This window comes from Symsagittifera roscoffensis, chromosome 1, assembly GCF_963678635.1.
Source record: "Symsagittifera roscoffensis chromosome 1, txSymRosc1.1, whole genome shotgun sequence".
Lineage (NCBI taxonomy): Eukaryota > Metazoa > Xenacoelomorpha > Acoela > Convolutidae > Symsagittifera > Symsagittifera roscoffensis.
In genome coordinates this window covers 19,692,649-19,719,421 of record NC_087062.1, presented here as the reverse complement: position 1 = coordinate 19,719,421, position 26,773 = coordinate 19,692,649, and the positions used below count along the sequence as shown (strand labels likewise).

At 37.4% G+C, this 26,773-nt stretch overlaps 2 protein-coding genes across 3 annotated transcripts in view; one reads left to right on the top strand and one right to left on the bottom strand.

Moving 5' to 3' along the window:
* The window catches only part of LOC134840077 (small ribosomal subunit protein uS12), a 96,281-nt gene that overhangs the window by 53,729 nt on the left and 15,779 nt on the right, over positions 1 to 26,773 (bottom strand). The window lies entirely within an intron of this gene.
* LOC134851673 (uncharacterized) lies at positions 20,568 to 26,153 on the top strand. The gene is made up of 2 exons (XM_063867898.1): positions 20,568 to 22,293; positions 22,363 to 26,153. Exons 1-2 carry the CDS (start codon positions 20,568 to 20,570, stop codon positions 26,151 to 26,153), a joined length of 5,517 nt encoding a protein of 1,838 aa, XP_063723968.1.

The following is a 26,773-nucleotide window of genomic DNA, read 5'->3' as shown; positions in this document are numbered from 1 at the left end:
GGGTCATATTTTTTCACATAAATCGCAACTTATAGTTGATTGTCCTGTAGCATTTAACCAAGGTACTGAAATTACACAAAAATTAAAAACTGAAAACTAAAGTTGCCAGCTCGTTGTTACCTAGCAGGTATCCATTCTTAAATTTATGATAAAAACTTGTAATTTTTCCAATTTTTGCATTTTCTATCCCATCTTCGAGTAAGCCTCTAGTTTTCAATACGTTGTAAAGCCTAGACCCCCGATAGGCAATTGATTGCCGTTCAAATCGTTTTTTTTCTAAATGATTCTTTAAGGAGGTTTAAATTAGCCCTACGCGTTACTTTAGTGGGATTTTCGAATTCAAACACATTATTCAAAAAATCCTCACTGTGTAGTTTGTTTACTGATCGGAGTACATATTTTAGTAATTCATACACATGAAGCTCGTGCACGGTTAGCAGTTGATTTCTAATAAAAATGTCATCCGATTGTTCGCGACGATTTCGGAAGTAAATCAATTTTAAGATCTTTCTTTGAAGTATGTAAATCGGCATTAAAGAAGAGTAGCTGCAACAACCGTAAACAAGAATACCGTATTGGATAGTTGATTTAATGTTAGTTCGATAGTAGTCTAAAAGCTGATGACGTGGAGCAAAATACCGTAATTTTGAAATAATGCCTGACTGTTTCGCTAATCGCATTCTTACATAATCAATTTGCGAAAAGAAGGATAATTTTGAGTCTACATATATCCCTAGGTATTTACAAACAGGTTCAGTTTTAATAGCACAGCTGTTTAATTGAAAGGTCATTGAATTGGAAGTCTTAATATTCATTTGTACTGTTTTATCCATATTAATAACTAATTTATTGGCATTTAGCCAGTAGTTCAAATAAGAGATGTCATTTTCAATTGCAACATTTACTTGTCCTAAAGCAGTGACATTGGTGTCGTCTGCAAAGAGGACAACTTCAGATGATTTGCAAACATGAGGAAGGTCATTTATATATATAAGAAAGAGTAAGGGACCCAAAATTGATCCTTGAGGAACACCGCATTTTATAGAAGACCAGTTTGAAGAAACGCCATTTATTTCTACACGTTGTTTTCTGTTCTTTAAATACGATTCAAACCAATCATAAGTAATTCCTCTGATTCCATAGGACTCTAACTTCTGTAATAAAAGAGAATGTTCAATTGTATCAAATGCTTTTTTCAAATCAAAAAAGAAAGTAACAACATTTTGATTACCACATGACCGCATTTTTTCAGTAAAATCAACGAGTGCGTCTATTGTACTATGCTTTGACCGAAACCCAAATTGTCTACTATAAATAAGTGAGAATTTTTCAAGACAATTGTAAATACGAGTGTACATGGCTCTTTCAAATATTTTACTCCAGACAATTAATAGCGATATTGGTCGGTAATTATTCTCATCAACTCTGGAACCACTTTTATGCATGGGTATGACTTTTGCTCTTTTTAATTTATCAGGAAAAATGCCTTGGCTGAAGGATTTATTTATTAACAGGGTTAAATACGGAACGGTAGCCGATACCGACAATTTAACTAAAATGTTATTAATATTGTCATCACCCGACGACGATTTATTATCAAGTTTGTTAATTATTTGTTCTACTTCAAGTTCAGTAACCTGATAAAGAAACATTGAGTGTCCCACTTGTTTAAGAGGTGGTAATGGTAGACAGTCCATGTCTTTTTTAAGTTGAGTGCCAATTTCGGAGAAAAAAAACATTAAATCGTTCAGCAACATCAAAAGTTGATGGAGTTACAGAGTGCTGCTGACATGACTCTAGTATTGGTACGTTTGCATCATATATATTTTTACCACTTAAATCATTGAGTAATTTATATGTTTGTCTTGAGTCCCCAATACATGCAGAGAATTTGTTACGGTAAAACTTCCGTTTTGCCCCTTTAATTTCTTTTTCTAGCTTAAATCTTAAGTTCTTAAAATTTTCCAATAAATTGGAATTATTTGGTTGACATTTCCATGAACGATGTGCTCTGTTTCTTTTGGTTCTTAAATTTTTCAACTTGTTGTTGAACCATTTCGGTTTTTTTAAATCAGTAATTGTGTTTTCCCGCATGGGTGCAAAATTTGTGGTAACTTTATTAAAAACCGCAGAAAAAATGTTAAATGCTGCTGATGGATCTGCAATATTGCAGATTTCTAACTCTTTTTCATTCAGTTCAATTGGCAATGAGTTTATGTACTTATTGGATTTATCTTTATCTTTGACAGCATTTATATGTCTGCATTAACATTTAAGCTTCGCGTAGACATCAAATACAGTGCCAAGATACACGAGAGAACAAATTTACCCGCAAAATCAAGTTTTTACATTCGAAAAATCCTAACTTTAAGTATAAATTTGGACAACATTTACTTATAATTTGACCATAAATTCTGATCACCCGGTGGCAGATGTTCTGAACTACCCTCTCTTAAGTCGCAATTTTTAATTTGAAGCATTTATTTGATTATTCTAGGTCTAAAAATGCCAGTTTTCACCATTTGCAGGCGTTCTTCTACGAGAGTGAACTCTTTTTCGAAAAAGCTGAGTAAAAAAGCGTAGACTAAACGTGAAACAATTCAAACGAGAAAATTGCATTGCTTTGTTAAAAACGTTCCTCAACTCTGTGGTTTCTCATATTTCCACACCAGTGAAACATTCCACTTCTAATTAGAACACTCATGTGCATGTAGCAGGATTGCCATCCTTTTTTCTAACCCGGAGTAAAAGGGAGAACTTTGAGGGAATATTTTTTATTTGACGGAATTTGAAAAAATTTGGAGAACTGCGTGAAAAATTTCAGAAAAGCTCCTTGACCGCGTTTCATTACTCTTTCTCATTGATTCGCACTCTCAAACAGTTAAGTCAATCCTTTCGGTTTCACAGAAGTGCTTGTGCAAGCTTTCGACTTAAGTCTCGGCCTGTGACCTCGATTTGTCTCAGGTGTGCACTATCAACTCAGTGCTCTACCTATTAAAGACCAGCAAAAAAATCGCTCAGCAAATTTGAACAAATAATTAGTTTTTTTTGCAAGAATGATAACAGCATTGTACACATTTTTATTGGCGCTTTATTTCAGACGGTTGATTCAGAGAGAAAAAAAAACATTTTTGAGAAAAAAAAACAAATTAAATATCCTAAAATTTGTTAAAAAAAAGATGGCGATAGAGAAAACGATTACTTGAGTGCTTATATAGCCCTTCGTGAAGCTAAGAAAGCTACCAATATATCAGTCCGGGTAAGTTCAACGTAAAACTAATTTTGAAATGCCCTTAATTTACATGATTCGTAAAATTGAAAAAAAAAAAACATCAAATACTTCAGCACTCTCGCGTACATTGCCCTACAAAGTAGCAAAACTTCATGCCAAAACAAATTAAATTTTAGAAACATGGCGGTACGCTGAGCCAGATAAGAAAAACCGTTTAAAAATGGGGAGAAAATGGCTGAAAAACATTAAATATCCTAAAATTTGGAGCTATCTCAGTCCGAGCAAGTCAAAAATATACAGAAAAACAGTCTTTTTATGAGGTTGAAAAACGCCTTTTTCTGAGAATTTAAAATGTTTCGACTAAAACTGGGTCTAAGTCGTTTATGCAGGGAAAGTCTCAACAACCTGATATTGGATTGAAACCTAATTTCCAGATTTGAAAGGGTAGTTCTTGAGACACGAACGTCAAGAAATAGGATTTTTTGAGACCATAATTTTTTTCTACGTATATGGCGTAGAAGTTGAAACAAAGGAGCTCCCCGTATTCTGTTTTTTCGATTGAACTCAAAATCTTAACATTCGTCAGGGTAATTTTCGAAGAATGAAAAAAATCGTCAGAAAATGGTTCACACAATCCTCCACGGAATCTTTCGAAGCTGCAGAACGTGAGGTGAGGCGATAAAAGATTAAAGGAATATGCAGGCAGGATGATGAGCGGTCTTTTCATTGGAATCTATTTTTCCAAAATCGGTCAACTAATTTTTGAGAAAAATAATAATTTTCCAAGCTTCAAAAAAACCATAACCCATTACGCTTCCATAAAAAAAATTTCAAAAACAACAACGAGCAACATAATCTCCAGTCTTAAATAAGCAATAGATTGGTGAGCTATACAATTTGAAGTCTCGAACTTTTCTTTTTACGCCCCAACCACCAGGCGCAAGTGTTTAACACAGAGGGGAAGCAGAGCTTCCCATCACCTGCGATACAACACAAAGCGCAAAATGGCAAGCTAGCGAACAGAAAATGCGAATTTTTTTTTTAAAAATTGGGAATTTCAGAAAAACAATTCAAAACCACAACATTCGAAACGAACAGCACCAAGGCCGACATCTGCGTAAACGCTCATTGAGCGAATAACAAAAACGGCATGAAAAATTTCTGCTAAGAAAAACTTTTGAGAAACTAGGTTTCAAAACTTTGACATCTTTTAAAAGAAACTATCTGAACTTTTCAAAAAATAAGCATTTGAAACATTTGACACGACGCAGAACAAGCCGCTAAAAAAGCCGAAAACCATTTAGGCCGAATAAAGCTTCTAAGCGAAAAAAAAATCAAGGAAAATAAAGAACAAAGGCGTATTAACAATTTACGCGAGTAAACCAAAAACACTTGCATCTATGATGAAATTTGGTGAAAGCACAAGATTATTTCCCGATGTGGCAACGAAGCCAAAAAAACAACCAGAAAACAAAAAGTCTGACCATTCCAAAAAATTTCAATTTCATCAAACTGGAAAACCAAGATCCGACCGGAATTGAAACCCCAGAGCTTAAGGTAGAAAGGCACACGGGCTACCTCAAAACAAAGTGGGAAAATGACTCGAAACTTCTTACAGATTCAAATTGAAACTTCTTACAGATTCAAATTACAAATAAGCAACTTCACAAGATGCATCCTTCTCTTACAAATGTATAAGAGAGTCAGAAACAAAAAAAAAACAAGCTCCCGCTCTCACATTTTGTAAACACATTGCCCTGCTTTTTTGTGAAGTACCTGAACATATTTTCGAATCAGCGGAGGACAAAAAGTTGATCATGCGAATAAAACAACTTACACTAGAAAGTTGCATTATTTCGTGAAACAACTTTCCTCAACTCTGTTGTCACATGAAAAAAAAACATTCTACGTAAACATTCCATGATTGGAACACACTATTGGAACATTCCACTACTCGTTCGAACACTCCTGAGAGTGTGGCAGGATTAACATTACTTTTTTATAGCCAGGAATAAGAGGAGAGAATTTTGAGCGAAAATTTTTTTATTTTTACGGGAATTCAAAAAAATTCCCGTAAAAATGCCCGTAAAAGTTCTTTCTTTTTAGTTCACTTTCTCAAACAGTTTAAGCACTCCTTTCGGTTTCACTGAATTGCTTGTGCAGGCTTTCGACCTAAGTCTCGGCGTGTTGACTCGATTTGTCTCAAATGCGCACTATCAACTCAGTGCTCAGGTCAGCAAAAAAATCGCTCTGCAATATTTTAAAAATACTTAGTTTTTTTTGCAAGGGTGATGACAGCATTCTACACTTTTTCATTGGCATTTTATCTCAGAAAATTACTTCAGATGAAAATTTGCTATGAAAAATTAATTGAACCAAATTTATGGCGCCAATGAAGTAGTGGGGGAACGCAACAAAAAATCAATTGAACCGTAACAAATCTCAGTTTTTTACAATTGTTAAAAAAACAATGACAATTTTGCGCAACCGTAATTGACTTATCGAAAAAAAAAAACAGATCGAAAACCACCAAAACTCAAAAAAGGACCTTTCAGACGGAAAAGTACAAAAACAACTCAAAGTCTCAGATTTGGCTTGGTAGTTTCCAAAGAATGAAAATATATATGGTACAAACAATCCTCAAGTGAATTTTGCGAAGGCTGCAGAAAGTCGGGCGAGGTAAACAGGTACTCGTAGCATAAGCAGGCACACAAGAGACTGAGCAGTCTCTCCATTGTTGCCTATTATTCACAAATCAGTAATGTCTTTTTTTTCCTAAAAATACTAATTTTGTTTGAGAAGTTAAATATTTTCCAAGATTTTCAAAAAAAGAACCAAATCCCATTACACTTTCAAAAATCAATTTAAGGAAAACATCAAGTTAGTAATGAATGACTATACTTACCATCAAATCAAAAGTCAAACCAAAACTGAAAAAAAAACTGCCGGGATTTCTGCTGGGATTTGTCGTCTCAAGCATGAGTGTTACCAGTGCACCAAATGCACAGAACACTCCTTGATTGTATAAAGAAAACAATTTCCAAAAAACTTTAAAAACAACATTAAAAAATAGCAAAAAATTAGGCAAAACTTCTTGGAACTCAACTACTTGATCAAAAACGGATTACACTGAAATTTTTCAAATTTGAGTAACAAATGCTTAAATTTTCGCAAATTTGATACAGCGGAAACTAAGCCGACAAAAACAAACAAAAGTCCGACAAAGATTTTTGACGCAAGAAAAATTTTCCGCTTGCACAAAAACCATTGACTTTTGTCTTTAAAAGCAGGCGCGTTACGTATTGGCCACAAAAGCGAATTAAAGTTTGACTTTTGATTTCATTTGAACGAAAGGTAAAATGATTCAAATTATTCAATTAAACTAGTTTTAAGCGTTTTTGTAAGATTTTCAAGCAATACAAGTGATTTGGAAAAAAAAATTGGAAAAAAATAGCTGCAGAAAAATAGTCGAAAAACACAACCACCAGTATTAAATAAGCTTTTGAAATTTATCGATTGCCACCAAAGTCGATAACAAGTAGGTATCGACCCATTGAGCCAAAAAAACGACAAAATTGTTGTCATAAAAAAACTTTGAAATCTTTCAACAGAAATAATCTGAATTTTTGAATGATAAAAAATTTAGCCTTCTTTGACGCGACACAAAATAAGGTAACTAAGCCGATAAAAAATAAAATTTTAAAGCCGCGTAAAGCTTTAAAGCCGAAACAGAAATAAAAAGGAAAACAAAGAAAAATATACAATGAAGGGATATTATTTTAACAAGTTACAGGAGTAAACCAAAAACACATCTATGATGAAAATTGCTGAAAGCACTTTAAAAAATCTACGATAGGGCAACATACTGACAAAAACCAGATCCGACCGGAATTCAAACCCCAGACCTTAGGGTTGAAAGGCATACGCGTTACCGCTAGGCTAAGTGGGAAAATGTCTCGAAATTGGTCTAAGGATCACCAATTAAGCAACTTCACCATTTGTTACAGATGTGTCAGGAAAGTTGTTTACGGGAAAAGAACAATTCCCGATTACCAGACACTTGCTCTCGCAAGTGTAACACAGAGGCGAAGTTCCACTTCGCATACAAAAGCAAAAATATGAACGATAACGCTACTGGGAAAACTGATTGAGTAAAACTTTGAGTCTTTAAAATTTCTTAAGTGACGCACGCCAATTATGACGCATTAGCAGTCAGTACCAGTCAGTTTGGAAAACGAATTTACCAACTAACATGCCTCCATTTCTAGAGCAGTCTATGGAGTTATGTAATGAAAATAAAATGAAACTTTTTTTAATTTGAGACTTTTTGTGAAAATCATCCCCCACCACACGCCATATTAAGTACAAATTGATACATTTCGCTCCTAGCAACAAATCAATTATGGCGAAAAAACTTCCTTCAACCAATTTGGAACGACTTATTTGACGGATTAAATCTCCGCTAACGCGCTAATAGCGCGAAATATATCGCGTGTTAATTGTTTCAAATAGGCAATTTTTAAACAACCATAACTTTACGAAAAAAGATCACAGAAGAAACATCTTGCCAAATTTAAGCTCAGCAAAATTTCCTGAAAAAAAAAACACCCCGAGCACAAATATTCCATTACTTTGGCTACGAAAGTCTGAACAATAACAGTCTGTGTTAAAATCCTTAGCATTGGCTCTACTTAATAGCTGGTGATTGATCAAAATGAACACATTTTATCGCAACAATATTTGCGTCGCAACAATACTTGCGAATTAGGTTGGAAAAAAAAGATAGTTCACACTATAACACAAGCTTTGCTTGTGTAATGAGCGTTGAGTCGAAAACAAAACTATTTTTAAAAAAAATGCGCTAGAAAGTTTCTTACAATTTCTACAACCCTCTGAAACCAAACAAAACTACTTTCCCCTAAAACGCCACACAAGCTAACACTAATTCTTCCAAAAAAATCTTTTGAGCGAAAACAACAAAAGACAAGAAATTATAAAATCGCAAGTGTAATAACAATTGGCAACTCAATTAAAACTTTCGTGAAACTGAGCACAAATAAAAGCCGTAATACGAGTTCAATTTTCATGAAAGTGAGCAAGCACATCAGCAGTTAAGACGTATCTTTTGAGCCTAAATCTGTGAAATTGCGGAAAAAGTCTGGTAACCAGTTGCAATAACCTTGCTTATCACTGCGATAAGAAAGAACAAAAATTACGAGTACGAAAACTGCAGGTGGGGTAGAAGAGCCAATCAATCAGTCTAATCCTGGGATAATTTTGAGCCAATATTTTTCTTGATAACATTTCAAAAAACTTTCAAACTAAATTTGAAAACCATTTCCACAACAATTCGAAATCTTACAACTTAATATCATTTCAAGAAAAAGTTGCCTAAAAATCGAATCAAACAGACAAAAAAAAACAAAAAAGACATTGGCTAAGAAAATTTGAAAATTATGAAGCCGGAACTAAATACTGATTTCAATTCCTATGAAAAATTCCGATCTCACAAAAACAACAAAGTTACAAAAAGAAACAGTTGAAAAAAAACATATTGGAAAACACAATTGCACAAAACGATAAACTCATTTAGAAAATTTGAACAACGTCCTCAAAAATTTGATATTTTTAAATTCTGATTTGATAGTTCTTCAGGCTTGCTTGATCCCCTCGTTTCAAAATAAAAGAAGACTTTTTGAACACAGAGGCTATACGGAGCTTCGCACCATTTGCGAAACCACACATATTGCATTGCAATCTAGCAGACAGAAAATGAAACAAAAGCAACCAACTAAGTCGAAAAACAATTAGAACATTTCGAAAAAACCATAACAACAAAGTTTTCAGAAATTTGTATGGAATGATGTTCAATTTAAAAACACAATAACTGGCGCTTAATAAGAATTCAGACACAAAAATTGATCGGTATTAAGCCGGCAAAAGTTAGTTAGACTCCCTTTTAAGAGTTTTTCCTAAAATTTTCTTGAAGAGCTCAATCACTCCCATATAATACAAACGAACATTTTTTTTAAAGCACAGGTAACAGACAGTTGCAAAAGAGTCAATGAATACACGTACACTGAAAAAAAAAACATTGCCGAATCTTCATCTTTCGAAATTCAAATGGATGACTTGAAAGCTCTTTGATTTTGTAGAAAAATATATGATGGACACTTTTTTGATAACATTAACCCAATTTGAGAAAATTGGATCAAAAAGAAATTTTTTTATTTCTCTCGAAAAATAAGAGATTTGAAAGCCATTTTCAAAATTAGAAGTCAATTATGTTTTTGGTGACATTCACAGTTTCATTGTTGGATAGAGGAGTTTGCCTTCTTTTATTGGCTTAAAAATTCAAAGCCAAAATGCGAAAAAATAACTTTGAGCAAGAACAAATTTTAAGACTGTTGCAAAAAAATGAAACAAAAAAACGGAAAATCCTAAATAAGAGTCTGAATTACGTTCATCGCCTCATAAAAAAACTATGAAGGTTTTGACAGTAAAATAGCTCACAATTTAAAACACAATTTTCAAAAGAGACAGTGGAAATTGATTTCCAAAATTTTGTCTCAATACTCGCAAACATTTTATTGAAATCGATTACTTTTCCAAATCACGTTAGTATAAAAGATGAACTTCTGAAGTAGTAAATCAAAGTTTTTGATAAAAATCCGTGAATAATGACAGTATTTCGAAAAACATGAAAAAAAATCTTATCAGGCACTCAAATTACATACCTAGTATAGAACAATTACACACCATTATTGTAACCCAACATTTTCACCCAGTTGCAACACCCTTGCATATCGCGAGGGTGTTTAAATCAACTATCCAATTAATGTTTTTTGCGCATAATTAAACACGGCTAAACGCGGAAGCAAAACTAAGCTTCGCACCTTTTGCGACACAAAAGTCAATGACTAAGATTCAAATCAAATGAAAAGAAAAACTGAAAAAACCAAAAAATCGTTTGTGTCAATACAAATTGCAACTAAAGTCCAAAATATCCGGAATAAAGTAACTAGATCAAATCAAATGAATGGTAAAAATGAAAAAAAAAATCGTTTGTCAATTAAAATTTTACAAAAAATGCAAACAGATCTAGCCGAAATTTTTCAGTAAGCAAAAAAAGAGGTCTTAACTGGAATCGAACTCCCGAGCTTTTTTCACAAGCATGGGTGTTACAGTAACTTGGAAGAAAGCTGAACCTTGAAAAAATTCGGGCTAGTAATTAAGCCGACAAAAAAATAGACGGACGATAGTCTGAAAAAGCACAAAAACTCTAGTTTGCAAAAAAAAAACAGGTCCCGGTCGGATTCGAACAACAAACCTTTGCTGTCTACAACTACAAACCTTCAAACAAGTACAGAAAATACCTGAGACACTGAACCGATCATACGGGAGTCACTGGAGAAGATTATCAGTAACGGTGAAACGCAGAATGTTGCACGTCCTGATCCAGGGTAAAAACGATCTACGCGTCCACTGTTGCTGTTGCAGTATCGGGGGGAAATATCAGATCAGTTGAGCAAACGCGTTCGGAAGTGCAGTGGAATCAACGTTGTTTTTACAACTACGAAACTGAGAATGTATTTGACGTCCCTCAAGTCACCTGTGCCCAAAGAACTTTCAAGTCGTGTTGTTTATCAAATTGAGTGTTCGGGTTGTCAAGCCCGTTATGTCGGCCAGACGGCTCGACACATTAAAAAACACAACTTTCTGAGCATTTGATGCCTTCTGCACCAGTTGCCAGACATCTTCAGGATTGTTGCGGGATGCAGGCTTACGAAACGTCTATCCCTGACCGAAGCAGTGACATAGTAAAGCTGGAGACCCTGGAAGCACTCTATATTGAAAAACTCGAACCTTCTCTGAATATCAAGGAAGAGTATCGCAGGCGCCCTTTCACCATCAAGCTATGATGCATCTTGTTCTGTATGTGTGGATAATTTCCACCTCAGAATAGATTTATTGTGTTTATTGTTTGTTTTTTCTCTGTTCATTTGACTGGATTTGGTGCTTTTTTCATGCTCAATATTTTTGTGTTTTAAGATACCTCCCTGATTACAGACAACACTACAACTAACTGACATTCAAGCCTTTCCAACTCAACCTCAACAAGCTCCTTCGACTAACAATCAAAATCCTGCCATTGCAAACAGCAACGAAACTATAACAGCCACACCCGACCCTTGGTCAAATCCCACACTTGAATTAAAAGATAAAATAAGAACAATCTACAACCAAGTAGTGCACTGGAAACCAGTCTTCATGATCCTCGCAAAAAACAGAATTGGGTTTAACTTCATAGAAACTCTAAATCGAAACCTCAACTCGTTTATTGAAACACAAGAAAACACAAGCAATGCACGCAACAATGATATTCCCTCACCTCATGCTATGTAAAACCAAATCGGAGAGTGATGGTTCGAACTCCAAAACTATAGCAAGAAGGTTTAGGCAATGGCATAAGGGCGAACTGGACGAACTTTTAAATGAGGGTAAAGCGCTGCAAATGCGCTTGGTAAAGAGTAAGAAAAAGAAAGTAGAAACTGAAGCACGGCAATTTAATAAATTAATGAGCACCGGAAAAATATACAGTGCTATTGCTAAATTAGCTGATACCTTCAAGGGAGTTCTCTCACTCGAGGAAAACGTCAAAGGCCAAACAGTTTTGATGAGCAGAGCCAGTAAACAGCAACTATATAACATCAAGCTCCGAAGATACAATCCCTTTCCACTCATCCACATTCGACCAAAAAAACGCCCCGAAAAAAATGAAGGCTGCCATGACAACACATGGTTCTCATGGACCCTCAGGTCTGGATGCAAATGAGTGGAGAACAATCACTAAGTGCTTAAAAAGCGAATTTGTGGTACTCGGATCGAATTACCAACTATGCCTTGGCCAAAAATGTGGCATCGAATATGCGATTCATACGCTTAGGAAGCAATAAGAGAAAACAGATTCCGATGCAATATTACTGGTAGATGCGGAAAATGCATTTAACTCCCTAAACCAGAAGCTGGCTTTAAAAAACATTGCAAATATATGCCCTTCCATAATACCCGCAATACTCATACTCTGATCCATCCAAACTCTTCGTAAATAAAAAAGCAATCCTATCTAGAGAAGTAACCACACAAGGATACCCATTAGCAATGGCAATGTACGGGCTAGCCACTTCACCTTTAATAGAAACTTGTCAACGATAACAGCCTAACACAGAAATGGTATGCAGACGATGGGAACGCAGTTGGAAATTTGAAAAGCCTTAGTAGAGTTCAAACACGGAAAATATTTTGGATATCATGTAAAGGCATCGAAATGCCAGCTCATTGTAAAAGATGGAAAATGCAATGAGGCGATAGAAAAATTCAAAAATACCGAAATTAAAATGAAGAAAAGCGCCAGAGTACTTGGTTCTGTCATAGGATCCGAGACTGAATGTAAAACTTTCTTAGAAACTCAGTTAGAAAAACATAAAAAAATACTGAAAAAACTTGACAAGATGGCGAAAACATCACCACAAAACGTGTACTCCTGTTACACCAACGGGGTACAAGAAAAATTATCGTTTTTAGTTAGAAATACCCCCAATACCACAGAAAACATGCAGGCCTGCGAGAAGATACTGCAGGAAAATCTCATTCCAAATTTAATTGATAAGATAATATCAGCCATCAATTTAGAGAAATCCCTTCTTTGCAACTGAAAAAGGGTGGTCTAAATATCAAGCTACTTTCTGACTATGAAAGTTTTTTTAGAATGGTTAATTAAAACATAATCAGTCCTAGACACATACGACCCATTAACAGCTATATCTGAGCAAGAAAAAATCTATACAAAAACTAAAACACTTAAAACTGAAAGAACAAACCAAAAGAGAACTAACATTTTGAAGAACTTTTGAGCGACAATGAAAAATACGCACTTGAGCTGGCCTTCGAAAAAGGAGTCTCAAACTGGTTAAATGCAGTGCCTCTTTGCAGGTATAATTTCAACCTGAATAAATCCCAATTCCGGGAAGGAATTTATCTCAGATATGGATGGTAACCAACCAACATTCCACTCACATGTGCATGTGGTCAATCCTTCGACCTTACCCACGCCCTTCACTGTGCAAAGGGTGGATACACCAACATGAGGCATAAAGAAATCAAAGATACTTTTGCCACTCTCATGAGCGAGTTTTGCTTTGATGTTGAAATCGAGCCGAAGCTTCAGCCGTTGCAAGGCGAGCGCTTTGTCAACAGTTCAACCACAACTGATGAAGACGCTCGACTAGATATAAAAGCAAATGGATTATGGGGCTCAAGGTTTAGCCGAATCTTCTTTGATGTCAAAGTCTTCAACCCGCACGCAAAAACTTCACGAAGACTACTGAAAGACGCCTATAAGTACCACGAATCACTAAAAAATTCAAAATAGCAACAGAGAGTTGTACAAGTCGAACAGAGCAGCTTCTGTACGCTCATTTTTGGCTGCACTGGTGGTGCCGCGCCAGCAGCTACTCGAAAAATGCAGCGCATAGCTGAAAAACTTAATGAAAAAAGGCATGAAAGCTACGCAGAAACAATAAACTATATAAGAACTAAGATAAGCTTCGCGCTGTGCAGGAGCGCTATCCTTTGGATACGGGGTTGCAGACCACTGCGTAAGATGCAATTCATAGACAATTCAATTAGTGCTGTTGTAGAGGAGGGAGGTTGAAGTAAATACCTTTAATGACAATGCATTAAAGGCTGACTTGACTTAATTCCTGCAATATTGTTTATTGATGTTTTTATTTAATGCGGGTATGGGCCCTATCCAGCTTGTGCACGGCCGTACCTAAACGGAAGGGCCCCTTTTATAATTTACTACTTAAAAACGCGTACGTAAAATACAACCACTACAAAAATCGAACTTCGATTAGCCCGGATATTTAAATGTTAACACGCTCAAAAAATGAGTTTCAACAAAAAGGCCCAGTAGATGAATGAGTCAAGGAGATGAGTCCCGATATGGAGTCCAGAAGAGTCCTGTTTTTTTACGGGCAAAATTTCCATTACCCGATCAAAAAACCTTGCTTATCGCGAGGGTAAAAATCACCGAACAGAACGATTTATAATTTTATGATCTTTAGTACTTGTTGAGAACATGGTGTCTAGGTAGAAAAGCCTGTTACCTCCCGCGATGATACAACAAGTTATCACGAAGATTCCAAAACTCTGTACGGCAGAAATTCTCTGTTGAGTCTGTTCTTGTTGTTGCTCTTTAGCTGATTTGGGTGGCTCCGCGGAAAACATGAAAACTGAAATACAATATAATCAAAATGAAACTCGATCAATTAGAAAAAGATTTAGGCAAAAAATCCAAGAAAAAAATACCCAATCGGTGTAATAATCAGCTCAAATTCTGAATTTTGTTGACTTTTTGCTAATTAGAAAGTGGAAAATTAGGCTAAGTGGGAACGAACCTGAAAGTTGTTCAGGTTCAAAACAAAAGCAAGTAAGATTTGCAAGAAAAGTGGTTGGAACAAAGTCTAGCTCCCTATTAAGAGATCCCTCGCAAATGTAATTAGATGATATAATCTGTTCGATATAAAACAACAGAATTTACGCCAAGACGATTTTCTACTGTCCTCATAACTCTTTGTTTTACTGAAATTGATTTTCAGTTTTTCAATAAATTTAGTTGTTAAAAGATCGTGGACCATTTTAATTTTTTGATACCAAAAACTTTAACAGCTGTTGAAGTGTTCTCTTTTCTTCAGTCGACCATTTACGGATTGACATATTCAACTTTGAAAACTCTTCCTGTTGAGTCATTCTGACCAACCAAAATCAAAAACGGTCAACTAGGTTAGATAGATGTCGCTCTAAATTTGATTTGAAAACGAAGTATAAACGGGTCTCTTCAGAGTAATTACGGCCCGTGCACAAGCTGGATAGGGTCATATCAGCAGGGCTTGGTAAAAGTCAATTGTTGACCAATTAATTGCAATTAATTGGATACAATTAATTGATTTTTTTGTTTTTCCAATTTTTGACTTTTGACAAAATCCGCCAATTAATTGCAACTAGCGTTTAACGCACCTTCGGTGCTTCGAAATTTTTCGACAACTCAGTAAAAACCGCATATATTGGAAACAACATCTGCAAACTTTTAGTGAACTCTGACTGCACCCAATTACAAACTTTAAATTTTTTTTTTAAATTCCCATTTTAAAAGCGTCATCTCAAAAACTTAATGGGCCTCTGGAGAAATTCGGAGGCCATATTTGCAGCCACTGAGAGTCCCTGAGAGCACCCTACTATAGGGTAAGGAATCCAAAATTTTGTGAACTTTTTTAAACCTAAGTTTCTCGAAGAAAAAATTGAAAAAAAAACGTCTTATCTCGGAAACTAAAAAGATTTGAGCATTCATACTAAGAGGCAAGATTTCAGACGCCTGGGTGTACGCTGACAATAAGGTTGTATCTTCATCAAGCTGGTAGTTTCAAATTTTTTAAATTTCTTTGTAGATATGTTCTTTGAAAAACTTTGAAAAAATCAAAAAACGTCACATCTCGGAATTTAAAAGCATTTGAGCAGTCCCGTTTATCATTCGCATGTGGCAAGCACAATTTACAACTCTTTAGAGTACCCTGACAACGTCGAACTTTAGCGTTCGGATTTGAAATTTCGAAAAAAAAATTAATTTCAACTTTCTGAAAATTTTGAAAAATCACAAAAAAACATCACATCTCGAAAACTACAAAGAATTGGGCGGTCATATTTGGAGGCAAGATTCGCAATCCTTGAGACAACTCTGACAGGACCTAACTACAGGGCGGGGAATTTCAGATTTTGCGGGAAAAAAATTGAGTTTTCTGAATTTTTTTTGAAAAAATCGCAAAAAACGTCATATCTCGAAAACTACAACGATTTGAACGGTCATACTTGGAGGCAAGATTTGTAACTCCTTAGAGTAGTCTGACAGCGCCCAGCTACATGTTCTGGAACTTCAAGTTTTTAAATTTTTTTGTTATTTGAAATTTCAGATAATTTTTGAAAAAATCTCAAAAATCGTCTTATCTCGTTAGCTTAAATGAATATGATTCGGGCATTCAAAATTGGAGGCCAAATTCGCCACCCCTAATTCGATATTGGTCTACTTAATTAAAACTCGGTAAAATAACCACTAAAATCAAATTGGAAAATCGAAAAAAATTCTTAACCATTGCAATATACGATATAGCTTAAACATGCAAAAATAATACGTTGAAAAAGCTTAAACATGGCGAGATAGTGAAGCCCGCATTTAAATATATAATAGATAATAGATTACTTGAAGGTTTGCTAACTTTGAAATTTATATGGTTTTGTCTTTGAAATGTAAAGCTATTATGGATAAAAAGTATTTATTTCAAATAGCAGAGCAACAACTGAAGCATGAAACCAAGATAGCACCGGGAGTGAAAGAGAGTACCATATGGGAAATCTATCAGATAAAAAGGCCGGATATTGGCAATGGCAAGATAAGAAATTCGTAGAAAGTGAGATACAAGGTGACAGAGAATTAGAGGATCATAAAAACTTCATCGAGAGTAGCTTGAGGGCGTAGAGTTCCGATTACACATGCTGCGTTAGACATTTGTATGCAAACTGATATTCTTTGTCTAAGGAAGGCAGAAACACGGGCTTCGTTGGTGGAATCTTGAATCAGCTTGCCGAGCTTAGAAAGAAAACGTTTGATGTCTGGTCCTGCGCCTCCTTGTATTTCGAATGCGACAGGCTGAAACAAGTAGCCTCTGTTGATGATTTCAGTGTATTTCATTCTTTTCGTCTCTTCTGCTGTAGTCGCTGCTTTCAGGGGCTCAAATGAGTCAATTCTACTACTGCACAATGCGTCCACGACAGTGGCATCCCATACCATTGGTTGGCCTCTGGACCAAGGTGTAGACGTGAGCACATTCGGCCTTTTCCGATCTGCGCGGATCTACTAAGAAATCAGCTGATATTGTTTATCAAGATGTACGATATTTGAGGCCAACTTCCAACATGGCAGAACAATTTTTCAAAGCGGGATTTGCTTTTGGTGACTTACGACAGAGTATTTTGCCGATGAACCTTGAAATGCAGCTGTTTCTGAATGTTAACAATCAATTTTGGTCGAAAACTGACGTTGCTAAAGCTATGAACGAGACCCAATTAATTGCAATTAATTGAGAATTGACAAAGCTTGAGCAAACAATTCAATTAATTGACAATCTTTTCAAGTAATTGACTTTTTGTTTACCAATTGACTTTTACCAACCCCTGCATATCAGCGCTTTGATAATTCCTCAAAGCGTTCGAATCATTAAATCAAGTCATGAGAAAAATGTCAAAAGCTGCATAAGAAACTTTCAGCATTTAATACATCGTCATCAAGTGAAACATCATCTAAGCCGCCCCCTGGTGCTTAGAGAAAGACTTAATTATAATTTGTGGAAGCATAAAAACAAAAATGAAAAATATGAAAAAGAGTAGGCAGAATTTTAAAAGCGGCAAATTTTACAAAAGCATTGGACAAAATGCGAACACACAGTATGTTAAATGTTGAAAGTTAAGCAAAAATAAAACTGTTCAGATACGATTTCAGTTTAGGCAAAGATACGTAAAATTTACTTTAGTGGTGATACATAAGCATTAATATTCAACTCCTGACGAGTGCAGAGCTGATCTGAGTTCTGATGAAGTCAATTGTCTCAGAGCAGCTCTGTTAATTGTAAACAATTAAGGTCACCTTTCTCTCAACTTGACTTTTGACATTACAGCCAAGCTGACTCACTCGTTTCTCTCAACTTTTCAAAAACAGCATGACTTACAAGGAAATGACAAACTTTCAGGTAAAATAATGTTTCAATTTATACGAAAACTCGGGATTAATATCAACTTTTCTGAATAACCCCCTTATTAACAGTTCCCCTTTTTCTAACGTTCGCCTTTTAGTATTCCCCGTACCGTGTAATAATATCCCTATTTATGATATTATATTTACCTTAGTTTTATCCCTGATTTACTATTGTATTATTTTTCATGTACTTACTCAACTGATGCCCAATTGCATGGAACTCCTTTGACTCAACCCTTAAAACTACCCTTACTAACAATTGGTGTACTACTCTCCTCAGGTAATTTACCCAATTTTTATATTGGCGCCCCGAAAAAGTTTTGATTAGCTCGTTACACTGTGTTTTTTATTCCCCCACAACCAAAAATTTATGGTTAGTTACTGTTTTTCCTCCCCAGTTTTTACGTCTGCGGTTTATTATATCTTGTTATAATACTTCCCCATTACAATATTATTTCATTTATTTACAGTTAATCGCAGTTTATTTGATTTACATTTAAAAAAAAAAAAGATCAATTATTGCTCTTGATTTCTAACCCATGTAAACTTTAAACGTTTCAATTGTTCATAGCTTCATTTACTTTGAATAATGTATTAAGTTATTTTCATCATTTTTCCCCTTTCAATTCGTTTTTTGTTGCTTTGCTATTCCGAGTCTTTTGTGACTCATTTATGAAAAAACTTCAGTTTTCCCGACTCATTTTTCATTCCGTTCAGAGTCTTTATTGCCTTTTGCGTTCCTTTCCGAGTCTTTTCTGACTCAATGTTTCATTCCTTTCCGAGTCTTTCTCGACCCATTTGTTGTTCGTTTCCGAGTCTTTCCCTACTCATTCATTCATTCCTTCCGAGTCTTATCTGACGCCTTGTATATTCCTTCCGAGCCTTTCTTGGCCCTTTGCTTCCTTCATTGCTTCCTTCCTTCAAGTGTTTTCTGACACTTTTGCTTTCTTATTGCCCGACTCCTTGGTTACCTGATTCGAGTTCTTTTTGGACTCTCAATTTTCGTCATTGTTCTTCGACATGACATTTGTTTGAGCTTTATCTGAGCTCACTTATTCCGCTTGCTTCGAGCCTCACTGGGTTCGTGGCTACATTCGAGCTTCGTCTTAGCTCACCTTATTTTCTGCTTTGAGCCTCTCGGTTCTTGGCTACTTCCTGTCGAGCTTTACCTGAGCTCATTTCCTCTGCTGCTTCGAGCCTCACTGGGTTCGTGGCTACATTCGAGCTTCGTCTTAGCTCACCTTATTTTCTTCTTTGAGCCTCTCGGTTCTTGGCTGCTTCCTGTCGAGCTTTACCTGAGCTCATTTCCTCTGCTGCTTCGAGCCTCACTGGGTTCGTGGCTACATTCGAGCTTCGTCTTAGCTCACCTTATTTTCTGCTTTGAGCCTCTCGGTTCTTGGCTGCTTCCTGTCGAGCTTTACCTGAGCTCATTTCCTCTGCTGCTTCGAGCCTCACTGGGTTCGTGGCTACATTCCAGCTTCGTCTTAGCTCACCTTATTTTCTGCTTTGAGCCTCTCGGTTCTTGGCTGCTTCCTGTCGAGCTTTACCTGAGCTCATTTCCTCTGCTGCTTCGAGCCTCACTGGGTTCGTGGCTACATTCGAGCTTCGTCTTAGCTCACCTTATTTTCTGCTTTGAGCCTCTCGGTTCTTGGCTGCTTCCTGTCGAGCTTTACCTGAGCTCATTCCTCTGCTGCTTCGAGCCTCACTGGGTTCGTGGCTACATTCGAACTTCGTCTTAGCTCACCTTATTTTCTGCTTTGAGCCTCTCGGTTCTTGGCTGCTTCCTGTCGAGCTTTACCTGAGCTCATTTCCTCTGCTGCTTCGAGCCTCACTGGGTTCGTGGCTACATTCGAGCTTCGTTTAGCTCATCAACTGCTTCGAACAACTCTAGTTCGTCTCATTCGCTACGCTACAGCGATAAAGGCAAGTTGTCCTCTGGGAGGTCAACTGGTATAAGTGCAAATTTTATTGCACAGGGATAAATCTACGGTATTAGGACAGGTAGGTAAACAGGTACATCAACTTTAGTTGTCCTCTGGGAGGTCAGCAATCACAATTCGGTCGTCTGCTAAATAGCGACAGGTAGGTAGGTAAATACGTCATCCTCAGTTGTCCTCTGGGAGGTCAACACTCATTGGTGCTAATCTTTGCACCCGGTTTTTTTTGCCGTTTATACTGGTAATTGGTAGGTAGGTAGGGTCGGTAGGCTGGTAGGACCAGGTAGGTTCTTGGACTAGCTTTAAAATCGCAGTTAATTGTTAATACCGAGGACACTTTGAACGACCGCTCAATTTTCCCTCGGAGGTAGGTACAAGTGGTAAGGTACAGTGGTAATTGGTTAAACTTTATCCATTATTTCGCTCCTTCTTACGAGCATCGGTGGTATTCGGTATAAGTTGGTAGGTTGGTAAAGGTAAATTCATATACTGGTATAAGTTGGTAGGTATTGGTTTACGTCTCCTGGTTCAAGGTATGGCCCCATCCGGTAGAAATAAAACGACGCAAAACAATGACAGCGATCCTTCGGAACAAAATGGTACCCAAACGCAAGATACCAATCAAAACGTTCAAGAGACTGGCGTTCGAAAACTGGTTTCGCTTCGACGTCATCACGAAATGGAGATCAATACTTTGATCGACATGCTCGAAAACAACATCTACGAGGAAGAAGATGATCTTGAACTCATCAATGAAACGTTCACTGAATTGTCTCAATTCCAACAAAAACTTGATACCCTGAACGATCAAATGTTACAGGCTGGTTCTGAACACGATTTTGAAGAACATTCTCACTGGACAGTACAGTTGAAACAGAAAATCCGAGTATTTTCAATGAAAGTGAAAAAATATTTGAAAAAACAAGTTTCAAATCCTGCTACTTCTACAATTCCAAATAACAGCGCTCAAGAAAATGCTACTTCAATTTTCCCACAGGAAACCGCAACCTCCATGCCGACTGCAAACATAATGGATATACCAAACAACAACCTTATAACCATGAGCAACAATACTCAAGGCAATGCAAGAACAGCTGCCGCTGACGACAACCTTTCGGCGCCATTTCAAGGCGACCAATCATTTTCAAATCCATTTGCTAGTGATGTTCCTAACCACAGCTCACAACAAGCTAGTGCTGCAAACCCTCCTAACAACAACAATCGAGCTTTGGCAACTAATTCAAGCGACACTTCTACTACATTCAGTCGATCAGTGCCAAAACTGAAGCCTACAATTTTCAATGGCAATCCCAACTATTGGTTGCACTGGTATGGTGTATTCGTATCATCGATTCATAATTCTAATATGTCTCCAACTGAAAAGATGATCCATCTTCAATCATTGGTAACTGGCCCAGCTAAACTAATGATAGCTGGTTATGGTGCAAACGGCGACACATACGAACTAGCACTACAACGTCTTCGTGAAAACTTTGGCAATACCAATAGAATTGTCAACTCTTTTTTGCAACGTCTTGCAAATTTCAAACCTCCAAATCTGGCTCAACCAGAATCATACATGCAGTTTTCTGCTTTTCTCCTAACTTTAGTGGACACTTTTGAGCAACTTGGTTTTGTTCACGATATTTGTTCTACAACAAACTTGAACACTGCTCTGGCAAAGCTTCCCGACCCTGTGAGATTAGAATGGAATCGCTTCGTCATCGACAAAGACTACGATCAACCCTCCTTGAGACATCTAGCACAATGGTTTCAACGGTACGCACAGGCGTGTCGCGACATGCCTCCGACAGGTTTCCGAAACCAAAACAATAACAATTTTAACAATTCTTCTGGAAACGCTAAACACCCTAGTGGTTCCCGTTTCAATGGTTTTACTACAAATGGTGTAGGAAATCAAAATCAGCGCTTTAACCATCAGGGAGATCAACAAAACTCTCGTGCTCAGAATAATGTAAACTCGAATGCTTGTCCTAGTGGAGACACCTGTGGACCTCTCTACAAATGCGAGCACTTCAAAGCTTTAGACCCTAAGCAACGAAAAGAGCATGCCCGAAAAATGCACTTATGCTTTAACTGTCTAGGGAATCATAGGTTTACTGACTGCAATTCGAAATCGCTCTGTCGAACCGATAATTGTGGTAAAAAACACCACACTCTACTCCACGATCCTTCTGATACTTATGGAAAAAACCCTAGTAAAGCTGCAGTGAATCGCGCAATAGCTTGTCAGAGATCAGGTCAATCAGCTTTTGTACCAATCGAATTATCAAATGGTGATAAAACACTTTGTACCTACGCTTTCTTAGATAGTGGTAGCTGCGTAACTCTACTACTGGACTCAGTGGCAACTCAACTAGGCTTGGACGTCAACAAGAAGCACTCACTTCCCATATCTGGATATCATGAGACCAAGTCAGTTCAAGTTACATCTGTGGATGTACAAATTAGACCATACAAAAGCACATCGACTCCAATGACGCTCGATGACGTACTCACGGTAGATGAAAATAATTTGGCCCCAGTTGATATTTTTCAACTAAACGCAATGTGCAACAATTTTCCACATTTAAAGCATGTTAAATACCCGGACTTAAACGACAATAGCATATCGCTAGTCATCGGAAACAACAATCCAGAATATCATGAGATCAAAAATACCGTTTATGGCCCCAAGAATGTTCCCTGGGCTATCGAAACCCTTTTGGGATGGACATGCACAGGTCGGAACAAAACGCAATATAATTCCGTTCCATCTGTTCCGGTGAACTTCACACAAGTTCATTCACACAATAACTTAGATGAAAAATTATACCAGGAAGTTCTCAACTGGATGAAAATAGAAAACACAGGCATCGCTTCTTCAAAACGCTCGCACTCCAAATCGGATAAAAGAGCAATCGATATTCTCGAAAACTCTTGTACTTTAGTAGATGGTCACTATCAAATTGACCTTCTTTGGAAAGAGGATACTGATCTTCCAAATAACCGTTGGCTAGCTGAAAAGCAACTCAACAGCCTCGAATTTCGCCTTAAAAGTAAACCTGATTTAAGGGAGAAATACCGCGCAACAGTCATCACTGACTTAGAAAAAGGCTTTGTCACCAAAATAGATGCAAAACATGACACTGCAATCAAATCTTGGTATTTGCCGCATCATCCAGTGACAAATGTCAACAAACCAGACAAAGTTAGACGAGTCTCAAATGCTTCCAGCATTTTTCAGGGTAAATCCCTCAACTCGAGTTTGCTCAAAGGGCCCGATCTTTTGTGCAACTTAACAGGTCTCATAATTCGCTTTCGACAAAATAAAATAGCAATATCTGCTGACATAGATGCTATGTTTATGCAAGTGCTAGTCAGCCCAAAGGATAGACCTTTTCTAAGATACCTTTGGAAAGAAAATGGTAAATTAGAAACTCACGAATATACACGACACATTTTCGGTGCCACAGACTCACCATGCGTGGCTTGCTACGCAGTACGACGATGTGCATCAGACAGTAAAAACGACTTTCCTCTGGCTTCTGAAATCATTCAACGGAATATCTACATGGATGATTTGTATGTCACTTCGTCAACGGTAGAAGAAGCCCTCCAACAAATGACACAACTACGAGGATCTTTATCTCGAGGTGGGTTCAACTTGAATAAGTGGAACTCAAACAGTAAACCATTCCTGGATTCAATTGATCCAAATATTTTAGTCAGCCCTAATGATCCAACGCCTAAACATCAACGAGTTCTCGGTGTTCACTGGAATACCAACACTGACTGCTACTTCATCGATAACAAAAAGTTTGTAAAAATTCTACGTATTGGCATTGCTACGCAACGGAAACTCCTGAAGTATACCGCTTCTTTATTTGACCCACTCGGAATAGTGGCTCCATTGACAATTCGGATTCGAAAAGTTCTCCAATCTGTTTGGTCACAAGGTGTTAAGTGGGATACTCCATTAGACACGGATAAACGTCCCGATTTCAAACTTTGGGTAGACGAAATGGAAAATTTCGAAACTGTTTCATTCCAAAGGAACTTCTTTGATAAAGAAAACCCTGCTTCAATCCAGCTTCACACGTTTTGTGATGCATCAGAATTCGCTCTCGCTGCTGTTTGCTACCTAAGAATAGTCTACAGCGACGGCTCCACATCTTTGAAGTTTATAATAGGAAAGACAAGAGTCGCTCCTATGAAACGTGTTACAATTCCCAATCTCGAGTTGCAAGCTGCAGTATATGCTGCCCAACTATCGCTCTTTGTTTCAGAGGAAATTGACCTCAAAGTTGAAAAAACTTATTTCTGGTCTGACAGTACTACTGTTTTGTATTGGCTGCGAACACCTGAAATACGACACAAAATTTTCGTCGCTAATCGGCTTCAGAAAACTTTAGACGTTTCTAAACCTGAACAGTGGTTTCACGTTCCAACTCTGCTAAATCCTGCTGACGACGGTACCAGAGGATACATTGCTATAGAAATGACCTCAAGCTGTCGGTGGCTACTAGGACCGGAATTTCTGTTGAACGATTCTTCTCAATGGCCTTCACAGGAAAACATTCGGCTTGAGAACATTCCTGTATTCGTTACTTCATTAGAGGCTAAATTTGAGCCTATATTTGACATCAAACGCTTCAGCAACTGGAAAAGACTAATACAGACAGTTGCATACTGCTTCTTATTCGCAGAAAATCTCAAACGGAAGATCAACAAACAGTCGAAGGCCGATCTTCAACTCTTGCATCTAACGAAATCGCACTTTCTCATAATTAAAACTGCCCAAAGGACAGATTTTGTCTCTGAAATTTCAGACATCAAAAAAGAAAAACCAATTGAAGGCAAAAGTAGACTTCGAACATTAGCACCGTTTGTGGACAACTTCGGTATCCTGCGTTCTCGTGGACGTCTCACGCGTGCCCCTATCATGCTATCAGCTAGATATCCAATCATTCTCGCTGGTGAAAACCCCAATGTTCGCCTGCTGTTAGCTAACATCCATGTTCTACATTCCCACTGCGGAAAGGAACAAGCAATGGCCATAGCACAGGAAAACTACTGGATTCTTCGCTGCCGCGTCATGCTGAAAAGTATCATACACAGTTGTATACCCTGCAGAAGAATGCAACAACAAGTCGACTACCCTCAGATGTCAGATCTTCCAATTGATCGACTGCCATCAAAAAATCATTTTCCTTTTGCAACGACTGGATTGGACTACGTTGGACCTTTTCCCATCATCCTTCAAGGAAAACAATACCAAGCGTATATTTTACTGTTCACATGCTTAGTGATCAGAGCTGTGCATCTTGAAATCTCATTAGGACTATCGACAGACAGCACTCTTCTTTGTATCAGACGCTTTTTTGCCCGGCGAGGAAAACCATCGAAAATGGTTTCTGATTGTGGGACAAGTTTTGTGGGCTCCAATTCTGAGCTGAAGAAATGTCTAGACAACTTGGAAAAGAACAAAGACTTTGTGGAAAGCATCAATCAGCTGGACGTATCACTCGAATGGAAATTCAACCCTCCTGCGGCCCCTCATTTTGGTGGTTCTTGGGAACGACTAGTTCAGATATTTAAACTTTCCCTGTACAAAGTCATCGGATCAAGAACACTCTCCTATGAAACACTGGCTACTTTCACGACCGAAATTGAATCAACCATGAATTCACGACCTTTAACCAATGTGTCTGACGACATCAAAGATGATCTGCCTCTCACTCCCAACCGTTTCCTTCTTGGTCGTGGAACTCCAAATTTACCGCCTGGTATCTTCAAGGACAAGGATTTATCTCTGTCAAAATCATGGAAAGCATCCCAACTACTCGCAGATCACTTCTGGAATCGCTTTCTTCGAGAGTACTTACCAGGTCAGCAGAAACGATCAAAGTGGACTTCTGCGACTTCCAATTTGCAACCCGACGACATGGTCTGGATGTTGGAGGATTTTACACCTCGTGGACTGTGGCCTCTTGCTAAAGTGGTGGAAACCTTTCCTGGACAAGATGGAATAGTCCGCTCAGTGAAGCTGAAAACGCCAACTGGATTCAAAGTTCGACCTGTGGTCAAATTGAGCCGCGTTTTCCCAGTTTCGCAGTAACCAAGCTCCAAATAGCTAACCAACCAAATAATCACGCAACTCAGCCTTCAACATATCAACTCGACAAAGATGAACAAATCTACGACTCGTCAATTCAACTAAGACAATCAGCTCAACGATAGACAAACCAAGATGAAGATGAAAAAGAACAATTTCTGGTTCCCTTATCTACTGGTTCCCTTATCTTTGTATTTTACCGTATCCTTACTATTTTATTCAATACTTTATTTGCAAGCTCTGCAAATGTGGGCGGGTGTTAATTGTAAACAATTAAGGTCACCTTTCTCTCAACTTGACTTTTGACATTACAGCCAAGCTGACTCACTCGTTTCTCTCAACTTTTCAAAAACAGCATGACTTACAAGGAAATGACAAACTTTCAGGTAAAATAATGTTTCAATTTATACGAAAACTCGGGATTAATATCAACTTTTCTGAATAACCCCCTTATTAACAGTTCCCCTTTTTCTAACGTTCGCCTTTTAGTATTCCCCGTACCATGTAATAATATCCCTATTTATGATATTATATTTACCTTAGTTTTATCCCTGATTTACTATTGTATTATTTTTCATGTACTTACTCAACTGATGCCCAATTGCATGGAACTCCTTTGACTC

Coding starts and splice junctions, on each gene's coding strand:
- LOC134851673 (XM_063867898.1), top strand. CDS start 20,568: ATGGCCCCATCCGGTAGAAATAAAACGACGCAAAACAATGACAGCGAT. Junction 22,294..22,362: donor AATAGCTTGTCAGAGATCAG/GTCAATCAGCTT, acceptor ACGCTTTCTTAG/ATAGTGGTAGCTGCGTAACT.